At 50.1% G+C, this 25,537-nt stretch overlaps 1 protein-coding gene across 1 annotated transcript; it reads left to right on the forward strand.

The window, feature by feature from the left end:
* Positions 1 to 388: 388 nt before the first annotated feature.
* On the forward strand, positions 389 to 2,369 carry NOG (noggin). The gene has a single exon (XM_067714463.1). The coding sequence runs from the start codon at positions 992 to 994 to the stop codon at positions 1,688 to 1,690; it is 699 nt and encodes a 232-aa protein (XP_067570564.1). The 5' UTR covers positions 389 to 991; the 3' UTR covers positions 1,691 to 2,369.
* Positions 2,370 to 25,537: the final 23,168 nt, after the last annotated feature.

The raw sequence follows: 25,537 nt of genomic DNA on the forward strand, positions 1-25,537 counted from the left end.
CCAGGACTGGCCCTGGCGGGGCGCCTAGAGCCCCAGGAGAAAGGAGGGGGGCGGTGCATTTTGCAGGAGGAGGAGAAGGGGGGTGGGGGGTGGGGGAGAGAGAAAATTGCGCGGAGACCTGCCAAGCGCCACCGCCGCCGCCACCGCCGCTGCCGCCGCCGCCGCCGCCGCCGCCGCCTGTGAGCTCCGGCGGGCAGCCGGACTGTCGGCTTCCCGGGGCATCTGGGTCCGGCGGGGCACAGCCCGGGCGCTGCCGAAGCCGCCGCCGCCGCCTCCGCGGCGAGTGCAGGCGGCTTCCCCCGGAGCCTGTGCGGCTCCGGCTCCTCGGGGGTGGAGAAGTGGGGGGTGGGGTTGTTGTTTGGGGGGAAGAAGGGGGAGGGGGCAACGCCGAGAGAGTCAGTGGTTTCCATGGTGATGGAGCTGAAAGTGCAGGAAATTTAAAGGCTTGGACCCTGCGAGACAGACAAACCGGTGCCAACGTGCGCGGACGCCGCTGCCGCCGCCGCCGCTGGAGTCCGCCGGGCAGAGACGGCCGCGGAGCCCCGAGCAGGCGGAGGGAAGTGCCCCTAGGACCGGCTCGGCCCGCGGCGCTGCACAGAGCGGCCGGACGACGAGCAGCTAGAGGAGGAGGCGGGGAGAGCGGCCAGTCCACGCGCCCTGCGCCGCCGCCAGCCCGGGAAGGCAGCGAGCAGCCGGCGCCCCCAGCGCCCGCGGTTGCCCTGGAGTAATTTCGGATGCCCCGCCGCGGCCGCCTTCCCGAGTAGACCTGGGAGAGGAGTTGCGGCCAACTTGTGTGCGTTTTTTCCGCCCCGGTGGGAGCCGGCGCCGTGCGAAGGGCTCTGCCGGCGACTCATGCTGCCGGCCCTGCGCCTGCCCAGCCTCGGGTGAGCCGCCTCCGGAGAGACGGGGGAGCGCGGCGGCGCCGCGGGCTCGGCGTGCTCTCCTCCGGGGACGCGGAACGAAGCAGCAGCCCCGGGCGCGCGCCGGAGGCATGGAGCGCTGCCCCAGCCTGGGGGTCACCCTCTACGCCCTGGTGGTGGTCCTGGGGCTGCGGGCGGCACCGGCCGGCGGCCAGCACTATCTCCACATCCGCCCGGCTCCCAGCGACAACCTGCCCCTGGTGGACCTCATCGAACACCCGGACCCTATCTTTGACCCCAAAGAGAAGGATCTGAACGAGACGCTGCTGCGCTCGCTGCTCGGGGGCCACTACGACCCGGGCTTCATGGCCACCTCTCCCCCCGAGGACCGGCCCGGCGGGGGCGGGGTGGCGGCCGGGGGCGCCGAGGACCTGGCGGAGCTGGACCAGCTGCTGCGGCAGCGGCCGTCGGGGGCCATGCCGAGCGAGATCAAAGGGCTGGAGTTCTCCGAGGGCTTGGCCCCGGGCAAGAAGCAGCGCCTGAGCAAGAAGCTGCGGAGGAAGTTACAGATGTGGCTGTGGTCGCAGACCTTTTGCCCGGTGCTGTACGCCTGGAACGACCTGGGCAGCCGCTTTTGGCCGCGCTACGTGAAGGTGGGCAGCTGCTTCAGCAAGCGCTCGTGCTCCGTGCCAGAGGGCATGGTGTGCAAGCCGTCCAAGTCCGTGCACCTCACGGTGCTGCGGTGGCGCTGTCAGCGGCGCGGGGGCCAGCGCTGCGGCTGGATTCCCATCCAGTACCCCATCATTTCCGAGTGCAAGTGCTCATGCTAGAACTCAGGGCCCCCTGCCCGCACCCGGACACTTGATCGATCCCCACCGACGCCCCCCGCACAGTCTCCAACCAGTTCCACCACCCTCTCGCGAGGGGATTCAATGAACTTTTTTTTTTTTTTCCGGCTACAGAGACCTAGCTTTCTGGTTCATGTAATGCACTGTTTAACTGTGTAGGAATGTATATGTGTATGTATATACGGTCCCAGTTTTAATTTACTTATTAAAAGGTCAGTATTATACGTTAAAAGTTACCGGCTTCTACTGTATTTTTAAAATTTTTTTAAGCAAAAGGAAAAAAAAAAAAGAACAGAGAAAAGAGAGACTTATTCTGGTTGTTGCTAATAATGTTAACCTGCTATTTATATTCCAGTGCCCTTCGCGTGGCGAAGCAGGGGGGAAATGTTATTTTTTCTTAAAGTACAAAGAGAGGGGAGAACTTTTGTAGAAGGACTTTTAAAAAGCTATTTTCCATTCTTCGGAAAGTGTTTTGGTTTTCCTTGGACCTCGAAGAAGCTATAGAGTTCAATGTTATTTTACAGTTATTGTAAATATAGAGAACAAATGGAATGACTAATCATTGTAAATTAAGAGTATCTGCTATTTATTCTTTATAATATCCCGTGTAGTAAATGAGAAAGAAGTGCAGAGCAGGATTAAAGAAAACCACTAAAATCGACTGCGCTCGACACTGCGATTCTCTGTGTTGGTGATTGATGGGGGGGGGGGGGTGAGGGGTGGGAGGGGCGGGTTGGGGGTGCCGCTGTGCTTACTATGCCTGTTGGGAGAAGGGGCTCATCCCGTCTTCTGGTGTGATGGAAGTGACCGCTCAGTTTTTCTTGGGGCGGGGGGGTGGGGGGGAGCTATTCTCAAACTCCTCACTTGAGCATCACGTGGCCTCCGCCCAGTCTCCCAGCTTTTTCTCCCTATGTCACCAAAGCTCGGGCCCATCGTGACCTCGACACCCAGCCGGCCCCCTGGAGCTGACCCCAGGCTGGGCCGAGGGGCGGGGGGGAGGGTGGGCGGCTGCTTTGTCCTGCCTGACAGGCCCTTCACAATGGGGACACGTGTCTTTCACACCTACCCTGGGGGCGGAGTGCCGCTGAAACTTGACCCCCGAGGAATGGGGGGGGGAGATCAGAGCGCGCCCACCCAGATCCCGACACCCCTCCCGCCTCGCACCCCCCCACCTCAATATCCAGCCCGCGTTAACCCTTTGCACTCCCGGAAGCTGTGGTGGTGCTAGCTGAGGCGATCCATTGGAATCAACGCAACCTCAGGGATCCTGCAGGTCTGAGCCCCTGAAATCCCAGGCCCTCAGCCAGAATTGCTGGTGATAGCTGGGAGATTTGACACTCACCTCCCTCCTCCCCTGGGACCTAAGGAGGGCTCAGAGGGTCAGGATTTCAGAGGAGTCCGAATTTGGGTGAAAAATGCCACCACTGGGATCTGCAGTTGGGAACCGGGTGTCCCCCCCTCTCTAGACACTTACTCCACTTGGGGGTGGGGGAGGGAGGAGAAATCAGAATCTGCACCTTTGATCTTTGGGTTACAGAGGGACAACAGACGTGTTACCCCTTAAAGGGATGTGCAAGACCTCACCCCCACCCCACCCCTTAAAAAGCCAACTTCTCGGGGCCAGCTCTTGACTCGCGTGCGTCCCTCCGCCTCAGTCCGCGGTGGCGCCCGTCCGCGCAGCTCCACGTGGGCCGGCTTCCTGACACTGCTCAGCGCTCCTTTTATTTATCTTGGACTCCAAAGTCGCTCTCCTTTGCTCCCTCCCCACCCCCCTGCCACCTCCCCGCGCCTCCCTCCCGGCGTCCCAACCCCCCCTCCCACCCCTCCCACCCCCAGTCCGGAGTCCCGGGGAATCTATGCTAATTATTTCAAACCTGCGCTGGGTCCCCGGCGCAGTCTCAATGCCCCCGGCCCCGCCCGCCCTGTCCCTCCAGCCGGGCGCTTTCTTCCCTCCCGACGCAGCCTCGGTGGCTCCTCATTTCAATAGCCTGGCTCGGGAGCCGGAGCCCCCTCCCCGGCGCTGCCTCCGTCAGCCGTGGGACAGACGTTAGGGTATTCATTAACTGAGAGCCGAGGAATAACGGCATTATTCCCCCCAGAGAGGGCACCCTGCCCCCGCGACTATCTGAGGCTTCATTGTAAAAGGATTAAAAGTTAAAGACCTCCATCTTATGATTCTTTCATTTAATCTTCCTGGCGCCTGGGAGACATGCTCGATGGATGATGGCTTTTAAAATATTCCTAATGTCGGCTACCTTAAGACTCCAAGCCGGGCAAACAAACGTAATTTATTTCCAGAAGAAAGGGGATATTGAGATGTTTAAGTTTATGAACCGCCGTCCCCATGTATATTTGTTAAGTTCTGACAAATACCCAAATAACGTTAAAATCAGCCATTCATCACTTATGAATTTATGCAAAACTTTCTGTGCCGCGGGCCAATATTTTTTTAGACAGAGTTTCACTTGCGAGGGGCGGAGGTGGTGGGGCGAGGGGAAGGGGAGGGGGCTTACGGGGGGTGGGGGGAGCCGAAAGCAAGAATTTTCATGCCTGGTAAACACGCGAATTATGCGAAGAGAGTTATTCCCAGCTGGGCGGGCAGCCAAAACTCGGAGAGCGCGCCGAGGCCAGCGCCCCCCACCCCCATGTTGGCAGTGTCACTGGATTACAATGCGAGGTCTTCCCCTCCGCGACGCCCCCTCCTCCCTCCGCCCGCTGGCCCGCCCGCCCGCCCGCCCCTCCTCCCCACTCCTGCCCACTTGGAAAACCCGCTCGCAGCCGGCGAGCTTCTCGGCTTTCAGAGCGGGAGCCCGCGGGAGCTAGGAGGACCCGGGCTGCAGACGTGACCGGCAATAGACAGACCACCGGACAGACAGCCTCAAAGGGCCGTTCCGGACACGGAGGGAAGATCCAGCAGGACCCAGCCAGTCCCACAAGAGAGCGAAGGAGGTGCTGGCTCCTGGAACATTGTGACTAATGCACAGCCGGTTGCGTCTCCATTATTATTAATGTTGATAATACTAATAATAGCATCAACGCGGAAAGGAGTAGAGAGCTCTGGGCAGAGAGGCAAGAAAACTGTCCTCTGCGGTCACCTAGTGCCTATCTCCTGTAAGGAGGAAAATTGATCTTGGCGTCTTCTGAGGCTTTGACAGCCTGTGTCTATGAACTTATGCAGCTGCTGAGGGACCACGCGTCCCCCGAATGGAGATTTATAACCATTACCGATACAGACACATCAACTTTTTCAAAATCCTGGAAGAGAAAGGCAAGGTTTCCCAGCACCCCAGCCCTCCTGCCCTGACTGCAGGAATTCACTCATCAACCCTCTATTTTCAACTCTTCCCTTTTTTCCTTCCTTCTGCCCTTCCAGCATCCTGACACTTGATGCACAAGCATACTGAGGCCAAATGTCCACAGAAAGCCAGCCCCCTTAGGGGAGGACCCTCTGGCCCCCAGAGTCTGGGAATGGGATCTGGTTCCCTGTTGAGATGGAGAAGGCCAGGGGTCCATTATCAGTCTTGCTTCTGAGACTCCTGGGAAAGGGGGTTGAAGTTTGGTGGCAGCTGCAAGAGGAAGCTGGCTGTGTATTAAGAGCTCTTGGCTGTGCTGGATGGGGACGACCGGGGGAGGGCCCAGCCCATACTGGTATTTTGAAGGGGTGATTCATCCTTTTTCTTTAATGCTCTTGGAATGTCAGAGCTGGAGGGGAGCTTAGATTCCAATGACCACCGCTCAATTTACGGATGAGAAGACTGAGACCTCAGTGGGAACTTGCTGAAGATTACACTGGTCTCCATTGTGCCTCTTCACTGTTCTCTTTTCCTTTGTTTGTTTTTTCTTCAATATTTATTTATTGGGGGGGGGGGTTGAAGGAAAGTTCTCTCCCAAATTGACATAATTGTAACTGATCATCAGGAAGCTGATCAACCATTCTGTTGCATCTATTCAGCAAGCAATTATTAATGGCTTGCAATGTGCCAAGCGCTGAGCACGTTTATACACATTCTCATCCAAAGTCTCTAGTTCCCAAATAAGGAAACTGGAGCTCAGAGAGCTTAAGCATTTCACCCAAAGCCACACAGTAAGCGGCATGGTTATGGCTCAAAATCTGAGCTTATGCTAAAGCCTATGTTTCTTCTAAATATCCTTCCTCCCTTCAACCACACATACACCTGGCTTGGGAGACACCACGTGCCACATTACGTGCTGTCCAGTCTCAACTCAAGCTCTGTAGGGATTCACGCCTGGGAAGCCACACCGAACATTTTTGTGCACCCTGTTATGTGCCAGGACCTCTCTCCCTCACCCCCTCCCCAAACACAAGGAGCTTACAATGCAATAGAGGAGGTAAGGAATGAAGAACAGGGTGAGTGCTGAAAGAGGAGTTAAACAAACCAGCAGACAAACCTGGGCCAGAAAGAGGAGGGCTCCCCGCTGGCCTGGGAAGCCACAGGAGGCATCTGACTCACATCTCTAAGGACAAATTGACTGTGGACCTACTGAGGTGGGTTTATGGGAGGAAAGGGCATTTAGGAGGAGAAAGCAGTCTATATAAGCAAAGACATGATGTTGGAAAAGTATCTGCGTTTTTGGGACACAGCTCGAACAAACTTTAGTATAGGACGGATCCACACCAAGTGAGAGTGGGCAATAAGGTCTGAAAAGCAGGCTGAAGACGAATTCTGGAGGACCTTGAACGCCAACTAAGGGCACAAAACGTTATTGCTCAGGCAATAGGGAGCCATGAAGAGCTCTCAAATAGGGCAGGGACACCATTAGTGCACTACTGCAAAGGAATTATTTATTCATTCAACAGAAAGGTTTTGAGCACTGTTCGGGTTATTACTGGTATGCAACGAGCTACACCAAAACTAACAATCTTCAAATAACCATTTTATTTTGCTCATGATTCTGTGGGTCAGGAATCTGGGAAAGGCGCAGATGGGCAGTTCATCTCTGATACTCATGGGGTTAGCTGAGTGCTGGAGATCCACTCCCAAAATGGCTTCTAGCCCCTCGCTGTCAGCTGGGAGCTCTGCTGACCTGTTGACTAGGGTTCCTACAAGTGGCTTCTCCGTGTGGCTTGGGTCTTCTCACAGCCTGGTGGCTTCAGAATAGTTGGACTTCCTACATGGCAGCCCATGACTCTAAGACAAGGCATTCCAAGAGATTGAGATGGAAGCTGCAAGACTTCTTATGAAATTGCCTCAGAAGTCCCATGACCTTGTTGCTGCTGTAGTCTGTTGGTTAAGCAAGTGTCTAAGACCAGCCCAGATTCAAGGGGAAGGGAATTAGACATCACCCCTCAATGGAAGCAATAGCAAAGAATCAGGGGCCATCTTTAATCTACCACAATCACCTTCTATAGGCTAGGCTCTGTGTTGTATGTCCCAGACACAAAAATAAAAAAGTGTGGTCATTTTTTTTTCTTTTTTTTTGTGGTACGCGGGCCTCTCACTGCTGTGGCCTCTCCCGTTGCGGAGCACAGGCTCTGGACGCGCAGGCTCAGCGGCCACCGCTCACGGGCCCAGCCACTCCGCGGCATGTGGGATCTTCCCAGACCGGGGCACGAACCCGTGTCCCCTGCATCGGCAGGCAGACTCTCAACCACTGCACCACCAGGGAAGCCCAGTACAGTCATTTTCAATTTAAGTTTGGTGCCAGCGTCCAGGATGGATTGGAACTGGGATAATAACGGCTCCTGGGAAATTCATTAAGGAGGAAATTGGGGAGGTCCAGAAAGAATCAATAAGAGTTGAACCTGAGAAATATCAATGCCAATTAACACAAAGCTCGTTTGCCAGAAGCCTGAAGAGGACTTGGTGACTGATTGGATGTGGGGACTGAGAGAGATGCCAGAAAGACCCCTGATGTTTCAGGCCTGCGAGGGGCCATGCACAGAAGAGGAATCTAAGGTGGAAGAGCTTCCTCCTACCCCCACCCCTCCCCTACACACACACAGGGAGGTTCTAGGCTTGTCCAGAAGAGAGAGGAATCTGAGAAGCCTGGAGAATATTTCAGTCTATAATCAAGATGAGTGAGTGAATGAATAAGTGAACGAATGATAGAGACAGGGCAAAAGAAAGGGGGCGGGGATAAAAAAGCACAGCTTGGGAGCAGTAGGATTTTTCCCAGCAGACAGAAGTGTCCTGATAGAGCCAAACGTATTTGCATTTGACAGTGATATGAAGAAAGGAGCATAGGCAAACCTGGGAGAGGCCAAGGGGCAAAGAAGGTGCTGACACTCCTTGAGTGATGCTACCAGCCGGTGTTTCACGTTGATTAATTCCTCTCCATTGAGAAATGAGGAGCATTATTGCCATTACACAGATGAGGAAATCGAGGCTCAGAGAGGTTAAATAACTGGCCCAAGGACACACATCTGGTGAGTGGAAGCTCAAATCCAGGACTGTGTGATTTCAAAGGGGCATCATGTCTCCTCCCTTAGGGCTTCCTTGACTGGAATGAATCATCCCCCTTCTCTCCATCACACTTAGCCCTCAGCGCTGCACTTTCTTGAGGAAGGGGGTTCTTAACTTGTGGTGCTTAGAAGATGGGTGTCCAGGTTGGAAAGCAGGTCAGGTCCCTCTATCCATGTTCTCTTGGCTCTCAGGACTTTTTCTTCATAGGATGTGTCACAGTCTGTAGTTTGTATTTATAATTTGCAGTTACTTATATGCATATGTGTTTTTTCTGGGAGGAAAGTCTGTCGTTTTCATCAGATTCTAAGGTCAGTAACACAAACGTTAAATCCTGTCCCAGTCCATGAGATTTTTAAGTGACAGAATTGTTTATTGTAACTCATGCGTCTAGCCTCTCCACAGCATCCAGTACAATGCCTGTCCTGGTAAGTGTTCAGTAAACCCTAGGTAAAGTGCAGTGAACTGACTTGGGGTCCACAGGGAGCCATTGTAGGTTCCCGAGCAAGGGATGAAGTGGGAAGATTCTTCTGGCTTAGGTTTGTGTAAAAGAAGATTAGAAAGGTAAAAGTGCAGGCTGGAAGACCACATGAGAGACTGCTACTGTCTATCTTTGGAGGACAGTGTGATGGGGGGAAGGGAGAGAAAAGGACAAAACTGAGCTGTTCTAAAGGAAAATGGAACTTTGATCCGGCCTGCCTCTTTGTATAAAAGAATAATTTGTTGGAGCTGAGAAGAAGCTCTCCCCTTTAAATTGCACAAGCCCCCTCTCCTTTGCCACAGTCCTCACCTTTCCCAACGGCATGCTTCACTCATTATACTCCCTGCCAGGACCACTGTAGGTGTTATGCATTTGAGGCTCCTGGATTCAATAGAAGGAGGAGACTGAAAGTCAAAAGCAAGTTTTGAGTCTTTGAAATAAGAAAAAAAGGAAGTCCTAAAGGAAATCAGCTACAGAATTTGGGAAGGGGATTCAGATTTCAAGGATAGATAGAATTACAACATATAAAGTGGGATGGCCTTAAATGTCACTCCTTCATTTGACTGAAGAAACTAAGGCTTATCAACTCAAGGTCAATGGACTTGTTTCAGGTCCAGTTGCTTTGGAATAGAACTAGCGCCAGAAGCAATATCTCCATATTTCCAGTTCAACCCTCCCTTTAGAGTTGTTCTAAGTATAAACAGTGTTAGAATTTTAAAAGCACTTTCATGTCCATAATTTTATGTGCAATGAGACGTGAACGCCCCCAAGGGCAGGAGATAGGTCTGTCTGAATGTCCCCAGAGCCTAGGCCCTGACCAGGAGCAGCGCTTCACAAATATTGCCTGGAAGGGTCAATGTGCATAGGCTTGTTTTACCGATAGGAAGGCTGAAGCTCACAGAAGTTGAGGAAAGGACAGATGCTCACCGTTCCTGATGGTGGCAGGAGTAGCTGGTGCCACCAGTTAACGGGACATCCAGCTGCTGCTCTTTCCCCCTGGTTGGGACTGGGAAACCAACCACACATCTGCAGACTGTGCAGTAGGTCTGTGGAATCAGGGTGAGGCAGATAAGGTGGTCTGCAGCTGCCCAGTCAAACAGGCCCTGCAGCGACTGGGCTTGGCAACCTCTTCCCGGCCCAGGTTGTAAAGGATTCCCGACTGGCGTTCAGTGTATTCAATTAAGGGGAAAAAAATTAGTCAAGCGAGGGAAATAGTTCTTCCCCCATTTTACAGATGTGGAAATGTGGGGAAAACAGGAAGCTTAAGTGATTCGCCCTACATTGCGCAGCGAGCTGGTGGTGGAGCCCAGATCCAAACAGCACTCAGCTCTCTGCTGGGCTGCTGGGAGAAGCAGAGGGGTTTAGTGCTCTCTGAGTTCATAATCCCAGCCAGTCTCCCTGATTCTATGCTCGCCCCAGCTCCAATCCATTCTCCACGCTGTTGCCCAAGTGACCTTAAGGCACACATGTGGTCTTGTCACTCCCCTGCTTAAAACTTCTCAATGGCTTCCCATCACTCTGAGGATAAAGGCCAGAATCCTTACCCGACTGAGGCCCCTCTCCCCCTGCCTCTGTGTTCCAGCCACCCAGTCTCTCATGTGTGTTCACTCACACACTGAGCTCGCCGCTGCTTCAGGACCTTTGCACATGCTAAACCTTCAGTCTGGTATGCCTTCTCTGCCACCAGGACCCCTAAATGCCACCCTGTCCTTTAGATCCCATCCCTACGGAAAGCAGGTCAGGTGCCTCTCTCCATGCTCTCTCAGCTCTCAGGACTTTTTCTTCATAGGCTATGTCACAACTTGTATTAATATTTATAATCTGCAGTTATTTGTATGCTCTGTCTCTTCCAGTAGACTGTCACCTCCCGCCATTTTGCTTGCCATGGTATTCCTGGGCACTGGTGCAGTTTGGGGCCCATACAGACTCTCTCTCTCTCTCTCTCTCTCTCTCTCTCTCTCTCTCTCTCTCTCTCTCTATATATATATATATATATATATATATATATATATATATATATATATGGATCAATATATATATAAGGATGAATGACCACACTGAATAAATTGAGAAACATTAATTGATAACCTTCCTGATATTAGCCAGGTTCTATCTGGGACTCTGAGGATACTAGGAGTTCAAAGTTCAGCTCCAGTTAAATAGTGATCCAAGGAAAATTTAAGAATGTGTCCCAGTGTGTGATACAGAGCAGAGAGCCAGGGCTGTTCAGATGATGCTATCAGTTCTGGGGATTATGGCGACTCCCAGGCTACTGATGCCCAAGGTCCCTGCTACTGGAGTATGTGGGGAAGGATAGCTAAGTTGCCAGATAAACACTTAGCAAATCAAGGATGCTCCCAGTAAAAGGGAATCCACCCCCCCAAAATGGCTTTCCCAACAGGAGCTAGATAGCATTGAGTGATTCCATAGAGAAAATTCTAAGACTCTTCAGGCGTGGGTGGAAGAGTCACCTTTCCCCATATCTGAAATCCTTAAAAATGGGAGAGATTACCTTATCTGCTGGACAGTTAAAACTTGATCTTTCCCTGCCCAGGGAATAATAAAATTAGACAATGACTAACTCAGACCTAATGCTTTACAGTTTAAAACCACTTTCACATCCATTATCACTTTCAAAGTGCACAGGGGGGCACAGCCAGAATTTTTAGCTGTACAATAACGTGCCCTGGAAGCAAAAACCTTTCTACCAGAGAAAGGAGTTTGATGTGGGGGTGGAGAGGGAATCTTGGACTTGGGAGTGAGACCAGCCTGGGTTTGAATCTTGGTCTATGGCTATTAGCTTGACCTCCCTGAGATTTAGCTTCCACAAGTCTAAAATGGGCATAATGACATGTACCTTACCAGGTTGTTAGGGTGTTCTAGTGTGTTCCATACGTGTAGCTCCATGTGGGGTGTAGGAGCCCAGCTAATGGTGGTTTCCTTCCCTCTCCCCAATTCCAGGGCCTGTGCAGTGCCCCTCCGAGTCAGGACAGAAGCTGAATGCCCTGCCACCCAGAGCCAGTGACAAGCTACTTGCCCAGGTCTTCATTTCTGCAAGGTCCACACCTGGGGGGGAAAGAATCCAATGGATTCTTCTTTTTCTCCACTGATGAAAAGGCTGCATATTTAGGGCCAGTAGCTTTTACTGTTATTGTTTATAAATTATAAGCCAAAGAGTAAATGAGGAGGAAAACCAGTGACCAAAGGCAAAGCTGAGAGAAAAGGTTAAATCAGGATGAAGGGAAGTTGGGAAACCAGGGAATTTGTTTCACATGAACAGAGAGAGGAATTCAGCCCAGGTAAATTAGCCCTAATTTGTTTTAATTCTAGAAATTCCTCATTTCTAGTTATTGGCAGGAATCACCCAGAAGTGACTTGCTCCCAGAAACAGTTTTGACTGGTGTCACTCTCACCTCATTTCAGGGACAGAGACAATCCTACCCAGGTAGGGCCAAGGCCTCCAGAAGGGTCAGCATGTAATATCAGGGAACGGAGAGCTTTAAAGAGCATCTGTCTACCTGTGACCACCACCATGGAAATGAGGAAGCTGAGGCCCAGAGAGGTGAAGTGACCCGGTCAAGGTCAAACCTCAGGTTAGAGACCAAGACAAATGGAGAAATGCTGACGCGAGTGCGGGGCTGCTGGGAACTAAGCCGTGGACTCAAGTGCCTCTCACCCCAAGGTTGGACAGCTTCCCCAAAGACCACATTCCAAGGCTGGTTGCCCAAGGGCCTGGGCTCTGCTGCGTCTTCCTTCTTCCCTTAGAAAGCAAGCACCATAGGTAGGCCCTGTGCTGTGGCTCCCGCCCACTGGGACTCCTGGGGACGTGTTTAGTGTGATTCCTCGTTCTGGCTGGACCCTTGGAGATTGATGCACACCAGAGTTCTGGTCAACTCTCCTCTTCTCCCTGCATAGAACTGCCTGAGGGGAAACCCTGGGCTTCCCACAGTGGGAGCTACCACACCTGGAAGGCCAACACCCAGATCTCTGCCCTGGGCCAGACTTCTCTCCTAAGCTCCGTACCTGCAGAGCCAACTGCCTTCCGGACTTCACCACATCAAATACAGGTTCAAAGCTGAATCCTAACATTATTCCTAAACCTTCTAATCAGTTTTCAGTTTTCTCATTCCTGAGTACTGGCCCCACCGTTCACCCAAGTATATGGTCAAAAAAACACAAAAAACTCTGGTCGACCTCTTGTGAGCATCCTCTCCTCGCTAACAGAGTATCTGCCAGCACCTCTCGAGCTACCTCTCTGCCCATCCTCTCATCTTCATCCTCACCATGAGTTATATATCGCTCAGGCCCTTGTCATCTCTTGTCTGTGCCTTTGAATACCCTAATAGTCAATTTCTCCACCTCCAGCCTTTTCCCATCTTCAACAGTGCCACTTGCATTGCCATTTCCCTAGCACACACTCCAAACTTCCAGGGTCTCCCCTTTAGCCATAGAACCATGACTAACTTCCTTAGCATGGCTCCCAAGGTCCTTTACAGTCTATGACCCCAATTTCCCTTCCACTATAATCTTCCATTTTCTGTTCTACCCTAACCCCAGCAGCCAGCCACATCAACTTGTTCATGGCTGCCCGAACTTGTCAGCCCTTTGACACTTTTCTTACACCATCTGCTCTACCTGAAATGGTCCCGCCCCACCCTTGTCCCATCACCACAAAGAGGATTCCACCTAGGAAAGACCTACTCATACTTCAGGGCGCAGCCCACATGGTACCTCCTCAGTCCTTGGCCAGGGTGGAATTGTCAAGCCATACTTTGCCCTCCCACAGTGCTGATGATTAATAATAATCATAAATAGGTATTAACTGCCCATGTGTGACAGACACTGTCCTAGGTACTTTATGTGCATTATATCATTTAAACGCCAACAGAGATCCTAAGTGATATATTACTACTGATAGGTTCAGAGACATTTGGTGATTTACCCACGGACTCTTAATTAGTTAGTGGCAAAACCATGACTCAAAACTAGGATTCAAACTCCAAAACCCATGCTCTTTCCAATCTTGCATACTGCGTCTCACCACATTAGTCCAGCGCTTATAAGTTGGGATGAACCCATATGTGGCTACCTCCGGATTTCGAAGCCCTTTGAGGGCAGCTGCTATATTTGACTCTAATTTCCAACTATGTTATCCAAAATAGTGCTTGACACATACTAACCATTTGATAAACATATGGTGAATGAGTAACTGAGTAACTGGATATGAGAAGGGGTTCCAGTTTTTTCTTTTTAAATCAAATCCAAACAGAATGTGTTGGTTTGTTTAATGAACATCAGTTAATTCCAACTCCAACTTACGGAGGTCTTTTGAAGACATAGGTAATGTGGGGTTGTTAAAAGTAGAGACTTTGAAAAAAAAAAAAAGTAGAGACTTTGAAGTTGAACCTAAGCTGTTTACCCCATCCCAGCTGTGTGACTGATAATAGTAATGCCTTTGTAAGCTCTAAAACACTGAGCAAACACAAGTTGCTGTTATTAACATGTGCTTCTCCAAACAGCACTCAGCCTGTCCCCACCCAGAGAAGGAAAGCAGGGAGAGATAACCCAGAGATCACTGGTGTCTCACTGGAAAGGCCTGTGAACACCAGGTAGGGATACTCTTGTGTCAATGTTGCTGTCTTGTGAGGAGCAGGTTTGACAAAAGATGGAACAGTGAGGAACTGCAGACTTTTTTAAACCAGGAGCAACTTGAGGCCAGAGTCATAGAAGACCAGTGCGGAAGGGACATTAGAGCAAAGTGTCTGTCATTGTTCCAGCCCTCTCACATTAGAGGTTGGGAAACCAAGGCCCAGAGAGGTGCAGAGACTTGCCCAAAGTAACCAAGCTGGTTAGCTCTGGAGCCGGGACTAGAACCTAGTGATACCCATGATATGCCAAGATATCCTCCCAGGATTTTTCAAAAACACTCAATGTGATTATCCTTTTTCTGTGTTCCTGAATGAAGCATTTAGTTAATAGCTAGACCTATTAGCCCACAATGTCAGAGAGACACTCCTCAAGTCTCCAAAGCCCTGGGAGCTGTGTGAGAGGGCTGGAGGTGCTGAAGGGACAGTGCCCGGGATGTTTCCAGGATGAGCCCCTTCCTCCCTGCCAGGTACAGTCTGGCTCTCAGAGACCAGCCACTGCCACTCCTCTGAATGTTTCCAAAGGCACGACCCTCCCCAGGCTGGGAAAATCAGCCCAGCATCTGAGTCAGGTGAATGTGATGAGCAGGTAGAGGTCAAGTTTTAGAGTGAGAGAGATCTGGATTGGCAACCGGCTCGGAGAACATAGCTCTAATCCTGTCAGTCCTTCTCCGACCCCGACAGGAGCGAAACCGTGGTAATGTTATTGCTCCATTCATGGTAGGTGCTGTGCAGTCACAATGAATTGAAAACTCTTTCCTTCCCCACTGCTTGTCCTTGAGAAAAATCAGTGCCAGCCGCGGTCATTTATTGGGCACTTACCACGCCCTGCACTCAGCATCCTCATCCCTAAGTGAGGAGCTGGTACTACTGCTTACAGGTGAGAGTACTGGGCCACACAGCAGCAGTGGAAGGTTACACAGCGAGGGAAAGGCAGACCTGGGATTCACTCAGGTAGACTTCACAGCCTACACCATTAACCTCCTTAACTTCCCCCATCTGTACAATAGGGGCAGCAAAATCTACCCTGCAGGGGGTAGCAAGGATGAAAGCAAGTAAGAAAAGTAGGAGCCTAGCACCAGGCCTGCCATATGTGGGCTCTTCAGAAGAGCGTTCTATAGCATTGAGGCAGATGGCAAGGAACGAGAAGGAGAGAGACAGGAACCGAGATTCTGGGACCCGTTCTGACCATGTAGCCTCATGTAGGGGTCACCTCATATAGTGAAAGGAAATGTTAATCCACCTTGGACCATTTCAGCCCAATCGTTAAAATGTCAGGCCTCCTCTGAAATGACCACCTTCCCTTTTTCTCTAGCTCTCCTGCAGGAGTGTGCAAGCATTCACATGCACACACACAGACATATACATACACACATACTGTGGCTTTTGTTTTTCTTCTGCTTCTTTTGCTTCCTTGCATTCGGTATCCATGACAACACACCCCAGCAGCAATGAGGAGGTGGCATAGTTGCTGTTTCTCCCATCCCCTTGTCTCGCTGATCAAGACTGATCAAGATCATTCTTGAGGGGCTTCCCTGGTGGCGCAGTGGTTGAGAGTCCGCCTGCCGATGCAGGGGACGCGGGTTCGTGCACCGGTCCGGGAAGATCCCACATGCCGCGGAGCGGCTGGGCCCGTGAGCCATGGCCGCTGAGCCTGTGCGTCCGGAGCCTGTGCTCCGCAACGGGAGAAGCCACAACAGTGAGAGGCCCGCGTACCGCAAAAAAAAAAAAAAAAGAGAGATCATTCTTGATCCCTCATTCAGAGGGCTGGGCTAGCCTCACCCAAAAGTCAATGGGACAGTTTCCCAAGGGAGGAGGCAAAGGGGAAGAGGTAGAGAACCTCCACTTTAAAAACAAACAACTAAAACAACCCCCTGTCTAGGATGGAGAGAGTGAAAGAACCCAAGCCCCTGGCTGGGCCAGACAAGCCTTCCCCAGGCATGGGCACTGGAGAGGCTAATTGGGGTCTTCAGCCCCTGTGGTATGTTATGACTAAGGGCGGCTAGCTATTTTTCCAGCCTTTCTGGCTGGTGAGTTCCCCGGATGGAAACTTTGAGCCCAGTCCTTGTAAGTCTGGAATCGCAGAACGCATACCTTGCACCAGCAATCAGATGCTGAACCTCGCAGCTCTTACGATACGCTATCACGTGAGACAGGTCACTAAGAGCCATTCTCTGCAGTTACCCTGCACGAGAGGGTCCACACACCACATCACACAGAGCATCTCACTCCATCCTCCCATCAACCCAAGGTAGGCCTTTTATCACCACCATTTTTTCAGACTAGGAAACTGAGTCTCTAAGAAAACACCAATCCGTTGTTCACAACCGCTTCATCTGACGTGAAGTCTGATCTCTTGGCCATCCTGCTACAGCTGTGCCTGACCCCAAGCCACCATTTAGATACTATCTTGCATTACAGTGGGGTAATATTATGCCTGTGGAATTGATGTGGCAACCATATCATTTAGAATTTGAAGGGATCTTAAAGATTAGATCCATTACACAATGGAGGAAATTAAACTTTTTATCAGGTCTACACATGGTAGTTACATAATATATATCTACTGAGATCCAAAGAGGGGAAATGATATGCTCAAGACCACATAGCTAATAAGAGGATAGGATTAAAACTCCTATCTTAAATCTTAGTACAGTCTAATTCAACATACTTTTGCTACGTACCTGCTAAGCCAGGTGCTAGAGCTATGGAGATGCGGCAGGACTGGTCTCTGACCTTGAGGTGGGCAAATGTTGCTGTTTGAGCTCTTGGTCCAGCACAGGAGCTTCAACAAGTCAAAGGATGAGTATGAGTGAGTCAAGCAAAAAGAGAAGAGGCATTCCTGGCAGGGAGAATGACATGACCACAGGCATGGGGATCTGAAATAGCTTGGTGTGAACTGGGAACTCTATACAGTTCAGTGTGAACTCTATACAGTACAGTTCACATAGAGTGTGCCTGGGAATGATGGGGCAGTTAAAACTCTGGTGGAAGTCAGGGGCCATGCAGTGGAGGGCCTTGGAGTCCACATTCAGGAATTTGGACTCTCTCCAAGGCCATTGGGAGCCACTGAAGGGTTCATGTGAAGGGGACTCTCACGTGAAATCATGGAAGCGTTCACTGGAAGCCACTGAAGAGTTCTGTCTATCATGTAGAGGGTAGATCAGAAGAAGAGCTCAATTAGTAAAACTCGGCAATGTCTGGGCTTGAGACTGAGTAGTCTTTTGTCATAGAAAGATTAGGGATGGAGAGGAGAGAGTTGATGCAAGAACTTCTTGGGAGGTAAAATTGACAGGTCTTGGTGATTGATTGGCTCTGGAGAGTCAAGGGGAGAGGGGAGGAGTCAAGGCTAACCTCAGTGTCCTTTCCATGACATAACCTTGACTACTGTCTGGAGTGTTCCCAGCCTAAGAACAAGGTGCCTAAATATCTAACATCATCCTGAGGTTGCTTGGAGACCAGACTCAGAACAAACAGAAAGAACAGTTTTGAACCAGTCAAAGGGCTGTGTCTAATGTGGCTCTGCCACTAATAGGCAGAGTGCCTTCGGGATTCGTATTTAATTTGGGGGTTTTGGTTCCTACATCTGAGGTGGAGAGCTGGGTTGGGCCATCTGTCCAGTGTCTTCCAGCCCTATCTACCTTCCTGATGCAATTGTCCTAAAAGTCAAATTCATTCATTCATTCATCCATTCATACTGCAATATCCATTAGCACTATCCATGTGCTTAGCCTTGTTCTAGCACCTCTGGAAGTCCAAAGATGAATAAGAGTCAACACCAGCTGTCATGGAATGAGGATGGGAAGATACAGATAAATTACAGGCAATTACAACATGAGTGATGGGATCAGAAAACTCAGAAAGGCTCTTCACCCAAGTTGAGAGTAGAGTGGGTCAGGAACTATTTCCCTGAGAACTAGATACCTGAACTGATATTGAAGGATAAGTAGTTAGTCTGGCAAAGAGAGGGGAGAAATAGTCCAGGCAGCAGTAACAATATTGTACAGAGGCCAGAAAGTAAGAGAGTGCATGGTCAACTCAGGGAACTGAAAATAATAACCGTGTGTGGAAGTGTGTCGTAGATAGCCAAGTGCTATATCACCATCATCATCATCATCATCATCATCATCATCATGTTTATAAGGCAGGACCTGGTGAAACACATCACAAGCAAATCCACTACTCTTTTCGAAGGACCAAGTTGTACCTCTCTCCTCTGGACTGTGCTGCTGATACAGAGAAATACCTTTACTCTCCAATTCTTTTTACTATTCTCCATGACTCTTCCCTAAGAAAAGAATGTCAGAGATATTATACAATGAAGTTTCATCATTCATTATGTCTTTAGAGTCTCAAATAATCCTGTGTTGGCAAAAAAAAAAAATTGTTATTCCCATCTTACACACAGAAGTTGAGTGATTCAACTGATAGTGGAGAAACCCGGACTTGCCCCATATCTCTGGCTCCTGGTCACCCTCTCTTTTCCAGAACCCATATAGACCTTCTGGTTGCACGGGACACAGAACCACACCCATCATTCTCACAGACTTTCATGGTAGACTGCACTTCCCAAAGTCAGTTATCCCCTTTCATTGATTACCTTGGAGGTGTGTCTACTTCTTAAATCTCTTTAGTTAAGCCATCTCCAAATCACTTTGGCTGGAAGATAGGATCAGTTTATGTCTGGGAAGGTTTCCTGTAGACAGCAAATCTTATCCATAATGGGCAGATTTCCTATGTTTAATCAAGGAAGGTGATACTTCCTGTCTCTGGGGTTCTGGCTTTTTAACCTTTTGCATAAGCCAATGCTTGCTTAGAATTTGGAATCCAACTTATTTGAAGCCCTAATCCACACATTGAGGTGACTGAGGAGACCTGGAGCTGGAAGACCAGGGTGAGAGCCTTCCTTGGCTGTCCCTTTTCTGCCTTGTGACCCGGGAGCAAATCACCCTACCACGGGCGTGCCTGGGGTCCACGCGAAACCTTGGTTTAAATCTCAGTACTGCTTACGATTGGTTCTATAGCCATGTGCAAGTTATATAGTTTCTTTGAGTCTCAGTTCCTCATCCAGAAAAATAAGGCCAATCCTTTATACCCCTCAAGATAATGAGATGCTGGAATATAAGAGCTGCTTAGCTGTTATTTGTTAAATAAATGGGAGAATTGAAAACAGTTCCCTTTAACCTTCTCTCCCTCTCAGGCTCACTTTCTCATCCATGGAAGGGAGATAAAAATCTCTCCCCTGTATACCTCATTGGGCATCTGAGCAAATTCCATGCAGTCATGTTTGCAAAAGTTCTTGTGAACTTTAAGAGTCTATGACAATCTGAGGTATAATTTACTCTATCTAAGGAACTATGCAAAACTCTTTGCATATGTATTTATCATTCTATGAGTGTCCTACAGGGTGGATATCATCATCATTTCCAGTTCCCAGATAAGGAAACCAGAGCCCAGGAGGTTAAGTGCCTTTCCCAGGTTCACAAGATAGTATGCACTGGAGCAGAGATTAGAATCCAGGTTGGTCTGACTCCAAACCTAGTTGAGCCTCTGATCCCATTGAGTCCAGGGGTTACAATCCTAGTCTCTGGAGCCAGGCTACCTGCAGTCCCATTTGAGGTCTACCACTGATTAACGATGCGTCACTGGGGGAGAGTTATCTTCTCTATGCCTCAGTTTCCTCATTTGTGGAAAGAACTTATTGATAGTATCTAACTCTTGGGCATACGACTCTTCAGCTCATTTACTTCTAGTTTCTTCAACTCAAAAATGAGAAAATAACAGTAACTGTACGGTGCCAGGCTGGAGGCAAAGCGACCTTACTTACTGACGACCTTACTGACTAAATCTTAATTCTAAGTTCTAAGATCTTGGCTGTTCTCCACTTGAGACTTATGTCTCACCTCCTCCGTGGAGCCTTCCAAGATCATTCAGGGGCTGTGTTTAGAGTCCTCAACATGCACTGGGCCATCAGTTAACACTTGTTTGTACGTCACTGAATAAATTTATGTAAATGTCTTTTATGCCTTAACTGATACTGTGAAATTCACATCTTTCTAGAATCTAATAATAATAACTATCATTTCCTGAGTAGCTACCATATGCCTGAAACTGGGCATTTAACCCTATGACATGAGTGTTATCATTCCTATTATATAGAAGAGAAAACTGAGGCTCACAGAGGTTAGTTTGCCCATGAGCACACAGCTGTTTGTACGGAAGACCCTAAAAACGTTTGTAGAATCAATGAATGAATGAGTGGTGTGTCCCCAAAACCACTAATGATTTGGAGAACAAAGCTCTGATCATATGTTCTAACCACACAGCATCTAGACTAGGCATAATTGCATAATGATATCAGACTCTGACTTGAACAGAGCAAAGGCCAAGAGGTCCGGTGAGTTTCCCGAGGCTTCCATCCTGTGGACGTGCATCGTGAGTGGCACAGGCGGGAGCACACTGGGCCACGTGTGAGTCTTGCCATCTGCAGATATCGGGCGCTCACAGTTCTGTGGGTTAGCCAAGTGGCCGCCTAAATTTTCATCTCTTTAGGGACATTCGATTCTTGGGTGATTCAAAGAGCCAGAGCAGAAATTTATTTGCAGGTTGAAATCTTACCACTATGGTTCCTATTTGTCATGAAAATTGGATTCTCAAAGGCCAATCCCTCTTGATACCACTGAGTTCCAATAAGCCACCCTTTCAAAAATAAGATAAAACCCTCAGAGTGCAATGACGCTTTTCACACTCTCCGCAAATCTTCTGCTTTCTCTGACACTTGGCACCCAAAGGTGACATCAAGCAAGTGAGGAGGAAGGGTGAAGGGGTGGGGCGCGGAGACTGGGGCGTGAAAGGAAGTCAGCATTCTTATTTCATCCAGGTGTTCCACAAACATTTAATGGAGGTCTACCTGGTGAGGTGGAAACCATTGTTCCTATTTTCTGGAAGAGGAAACTGCAGCTCAAAGAGACCTGTCAAGATGATTAAGATCCGGTCCCTACGCTCAAAGAGACCCCAGTTCAATAGAGGTGACAGACATGGAGGTCATGACCTATGACCCAAAAAGAGTGGCTACAAAGTACTCAAGGTGTGTGGAAGAGAGCGCAGTTAAGAAGGAAGGCCTCCCTTTGGGAAGTATTTGTAAATGCAGTGAAGTCAAGCCTCACAGTGACATTTGACAATGACATTTGACTTTGTTTCATGAGAATATCATATGCATCCTGATTCATTCCCCAAGTATGTGAGAGGGGTCCAGCACTTGGAGGTTTAGCTGTGTGATTTTAGACAAGGGACTTCTGAATATATATATATATATATATATATATATATATATATAAAATATTTTAAGATGATGTTGGGAGTAGGAGGTTATTAATTAATTTATTTATTTTGGCTGTGTTGGGTCTTCGTTTCTGTGCGAGGGCTTTCTCTGGTTGCGGCGAGCGGGGGCCACTCTTCATCGCGGTGCGTGGGCCTCTCACTGTCGCGGCCTCTCTTGCTGCAGAGCACAGGCTCCAGACGCGCAGGCTCAGTAGTTGTGGCTCACGGGCCCAGTTGCTCCGCGGCATGTGGGATCCTCCCAGACCGGGGCTCGAACCCGCGTCCCCTGCATTGGCAGGCGGACTCTCAACCACTGCGCCACCAGGGAAGCCCCATGACTTCATGTTTTTAAGCCCTAGTTTCTTTCTCAGCAGAATAGGAATATGATCATCCTAATTCTCTTTAGGATTATTGTCACTATTGTTGTTGTTTCCCTAGCTACATTCTTAGATTGCTGTGAGGTCTCATAGTGTGACTTGCATTCCCATGCACTGAATCCGCTGCAACCTCCTGTTCGTGTGTGGAAAATTATCTTCTTGTTGTTTCTGTCAAAGGCCTGTCCCTGTATTCCTGAGTGACCAGATACTCTATTGATTCCTCAGTAAATCAAATCTTGTCCCAAAGGTGGACCACCCCCCAAAGGATCTCCTTTTCCCTCACATGCCTCGGAGAAGCAGGACAATTCCACAAGAATTTTCCAAACTCGACACTCTCAACATTTTGGGTCACACAGTTCTTTGTAGTGGGAGCCGCCCTGTGCCTTGTAGGATACCTGGCAGCACTCCTGACCTCTAACCCCTAGATGCCAGTACCCACCCCGTGGCTGTAGTAATCAAAATGCCTCTAGGGGTTGCGAAATGTCCAGGGGGCTGGGGGGCACAATGCCCTGTGTTTAGAATCACCTGTGCCACCACCCTGCTAGGAGGTATGCCAGGCAGGGGTTTCTGCTTCCCTGTCACACGTGAGAAAACACCTGAGACCCAGAACAGGAAGGAGCCCATCCAAGCTCACCAAGGAATCTAAGAGCCAGGAGTCCGACTTCACTTCCCGGAACACCTCACGTGGGGAACCGCGGTGCCTTCCACGGCGCATGCACAGAAGACAGACTCTCCTGGTTCTCACGCCTGCCTGGACCCCTCCACACGCCTCACCACTGCTGCTGAGCCTGCAGGAATGCCTGCTGCTCTCCCCCCTCCCTCTGCCCTGCCCTCGCCCCTCCATTTGTATCGTGGGAGGGGATGGCCCACTGAGTGCCGGGAGAGGCACGGGCCGGCCGTCGTTGCAGGAAGGGTGACAAGACGACAGTGAGGATAAAGCCCAGCCTTACCCTGCCCCAAACTTCAAACTTCAGGGGGACGTGCTGTCACCAAGAAGCAAACATTAAAAAAAAGAAGAAAAAACCACCCTCCTCCAACGAGATTCCTCCGTTGCCATGTAAGGGAAGGCCTTGGCCAGCTCTGCGCAACCTGGGAGAGTTGGGGCTGCGGGAGCAGCACAGAGACGGGTATTCTGGCTCACTCCTTAGTCCCCACCCCCGGCCCTCCCACTCCCCCTGCATCCCTCTTGGAAGGGCCCCTTAGAATGCACCAAAATAACCCCTCCCTCCTCCTGCACCTCCCCCTTTGCCTCGGCTGGCTGTGCCCCCCTGCAGAAGGCCTGCATGCAGCCTGGTGCACGGGTTAGGGGTGTGTAACATTTTGTCTGAATAGGCCCCTATGTTCCCGTAATTTATAGTGGTAAGTAATCTTATTTGCAAAGCAAGCCCTTACAGTTATAAAAAACAAGTTAATTGACTTGCATAAAAATCAAACATGTAAAAGTTTTCCATCTTAACACAAACAGCACACTGAGCCCATTTGTACAATAGCTATGATGCAGGGCGGCCCGCGTCTGGACTACCTGGGACCCGGCCTCTTTCATAACCCAAAATGGAATCTTAAACCCTGACAAGGCCACATACCGATGGGAGTTACTGAATTTAGAGTCAGTCACTCAACTAATTATACGACGTTTTATTTTTTTCCTTGTGTCAATAAACAAACTTGGGTCTGACTTCTGACACCGAGTCCTAGAAGCCAATTAAGAGGCGTTCCCAATATATTACAGGGTCTACAAACAAGGATGGCTTTTCTTGGAAAAGTGAACATCATGTTTCTTTTAATGAGTGTGAAAATATATGAGTTTCTTAATCACTGGCAACTTCGATAGAGTCTGAGACAGGGAAATCACTGACTCCCAGCTCAGGAATGAACAGGGGCCAGATTCTTGACGGGGTTTTTACGATGGGATCCTCTGGTGAGGGAGTGCTGGGAAGACAGCATTCAAGAAATGCTACATTTAGTTGTGACATGACAACAAGTTGGTGGTGGAGTGGGCTCCATCACCCCGGGAGAAGCAGGGAAAGGAGCCCCACTGTGGTCAGGATCTTCTGCAGAAAGCAGGGACCCCCAGCTTTGTGGAGTGGAGGAAAAATCATAAACCCGCAGAGATGAACATTAAAAAGGGCTGCCATGGTACCACCCCGATTATCCCCAGTCTCTGCAGATAAGGGGAAAGGGGAGGGAAACTAATATTTATCGAGCACTCGTCATGTGCTGGGCGCCTTTGCTTTCTGTATTCTGTTTAGCCCTCCCAAGAACCCTGCCGGGAAGATACAATTGCTCCTACTTTACGGATGAGAATACTGAAGCCTGGACAAGGGGAGTGACTTGGCTAAGGTCACACAGCAAGTTGATGGCAGAGCCGAAGTCGGTCCTCATTCAAATCAGTCATCTTGCTAGCCCACTGCTCTGATGGGATGGGAATAGTCAAGGATGGAGCCTTCGGGAATCCAGGATCAGACATGATGTGAGTGAGTATCCACCCTTTGTGGAAAATGGTTCCACCTACCCACTCAGCAATATCTACACAGGCTAGAAAAGCAACAAGAATGCATTCTTACGGAGGTATTCACGGAGAAGGGCGTTCAGCCAGATGGTGGCGGGGGGTGGGGGAGCGAGGGCGGATGGTCAGGAAATACTCCTAAGAGTGAGTGACCCATCATCGGTGACTTAACATACCTCAGTATTTGTGAGATGGACAAGTGGGGAAAGAACACCCGGGAAGATGGGACAGCACGAGCAGAGGCATGAGGTTGCTAGAAGAGAGCGAGCATGGCCCATGGCGTCTGGATACTGCTGGGGGCGCCAGCTCCGGGGGCTGGGAGGACGCACAGGATAGCCCACTGCGGGGGCGGGGGAGCAGGCGGGGAGGACGTTGCCGGACACTATTCTCTGAACCAGACCGAGTGGGTCAGGCCTTGGGCTGGGAAAGACCGTTGACAGTAATCAAACCTGAACTGAAAAGACGGAGGGACACCTGGTACCAGGGTTCAGGTCCAGTGCTCTGAAGCAGCACAGTGAGGGGTTCAGAGCAGGGGCTCTGGAGCCAGCCCGCCTGGGTCTCAGCGCTTCTCCTTGCCTCAGTTTCTCTCCCATAAAACAGGGTAATGAGAGTATCTGCTTCTTAGAACAGCACCGGCTTATCACAAGGCCTGGTAAATGTGAGATGCTGAGGGCCGTCATCTGGGCCCCTCCACCTTTAACAAGTCGCCTAACCTCCCAATAATATGAATCTGTGGGCTCCTGGCACACAGTAGGTGCTCAGTAGGTAGACGCCGTCACTGCTGTTAACTCTGCTCTCTCATTATCACTATCTCTGGGACAGCCAGTGATCTCCTGCCTTCCCCAGCGAGGAGCTAGTCGCAGCCACCATCCCCTCACCGCGACCTGTCCAGGCAGGCTGCCATGCCACCCAGGCAGGCAAGACAACTGGCCTTGCCACCTACACAGAGCGCGCACCAGGGGCGCGGAGCCTGGCTCGCCGGCTAAACAGGGCTCCCTTCTGGCCGGCAGGGCTGCCCCTCCACTCTGCATGTGCCCTGCGCCAAGTAGAGCTCCTGTTGTTTACGTTTGGAAAATGC

This window comes from Pseudorca crassidens, chromosome 19 (genome assembly GCF_039906515.1).
Source record: "Pseudorca crassidens isolate mPseCra1 chromosome 19, mPseCra1.hap1, whole genome shotgun sequence".
In the NCBI taxonomy this organism is placed as follows: domain Eukaryota; kingdom Metazoa; phylum Chordata; class Mammalia; order Artiodactyla; family Delphinidae; genus Pseudorca; species Pseudorca crassidens.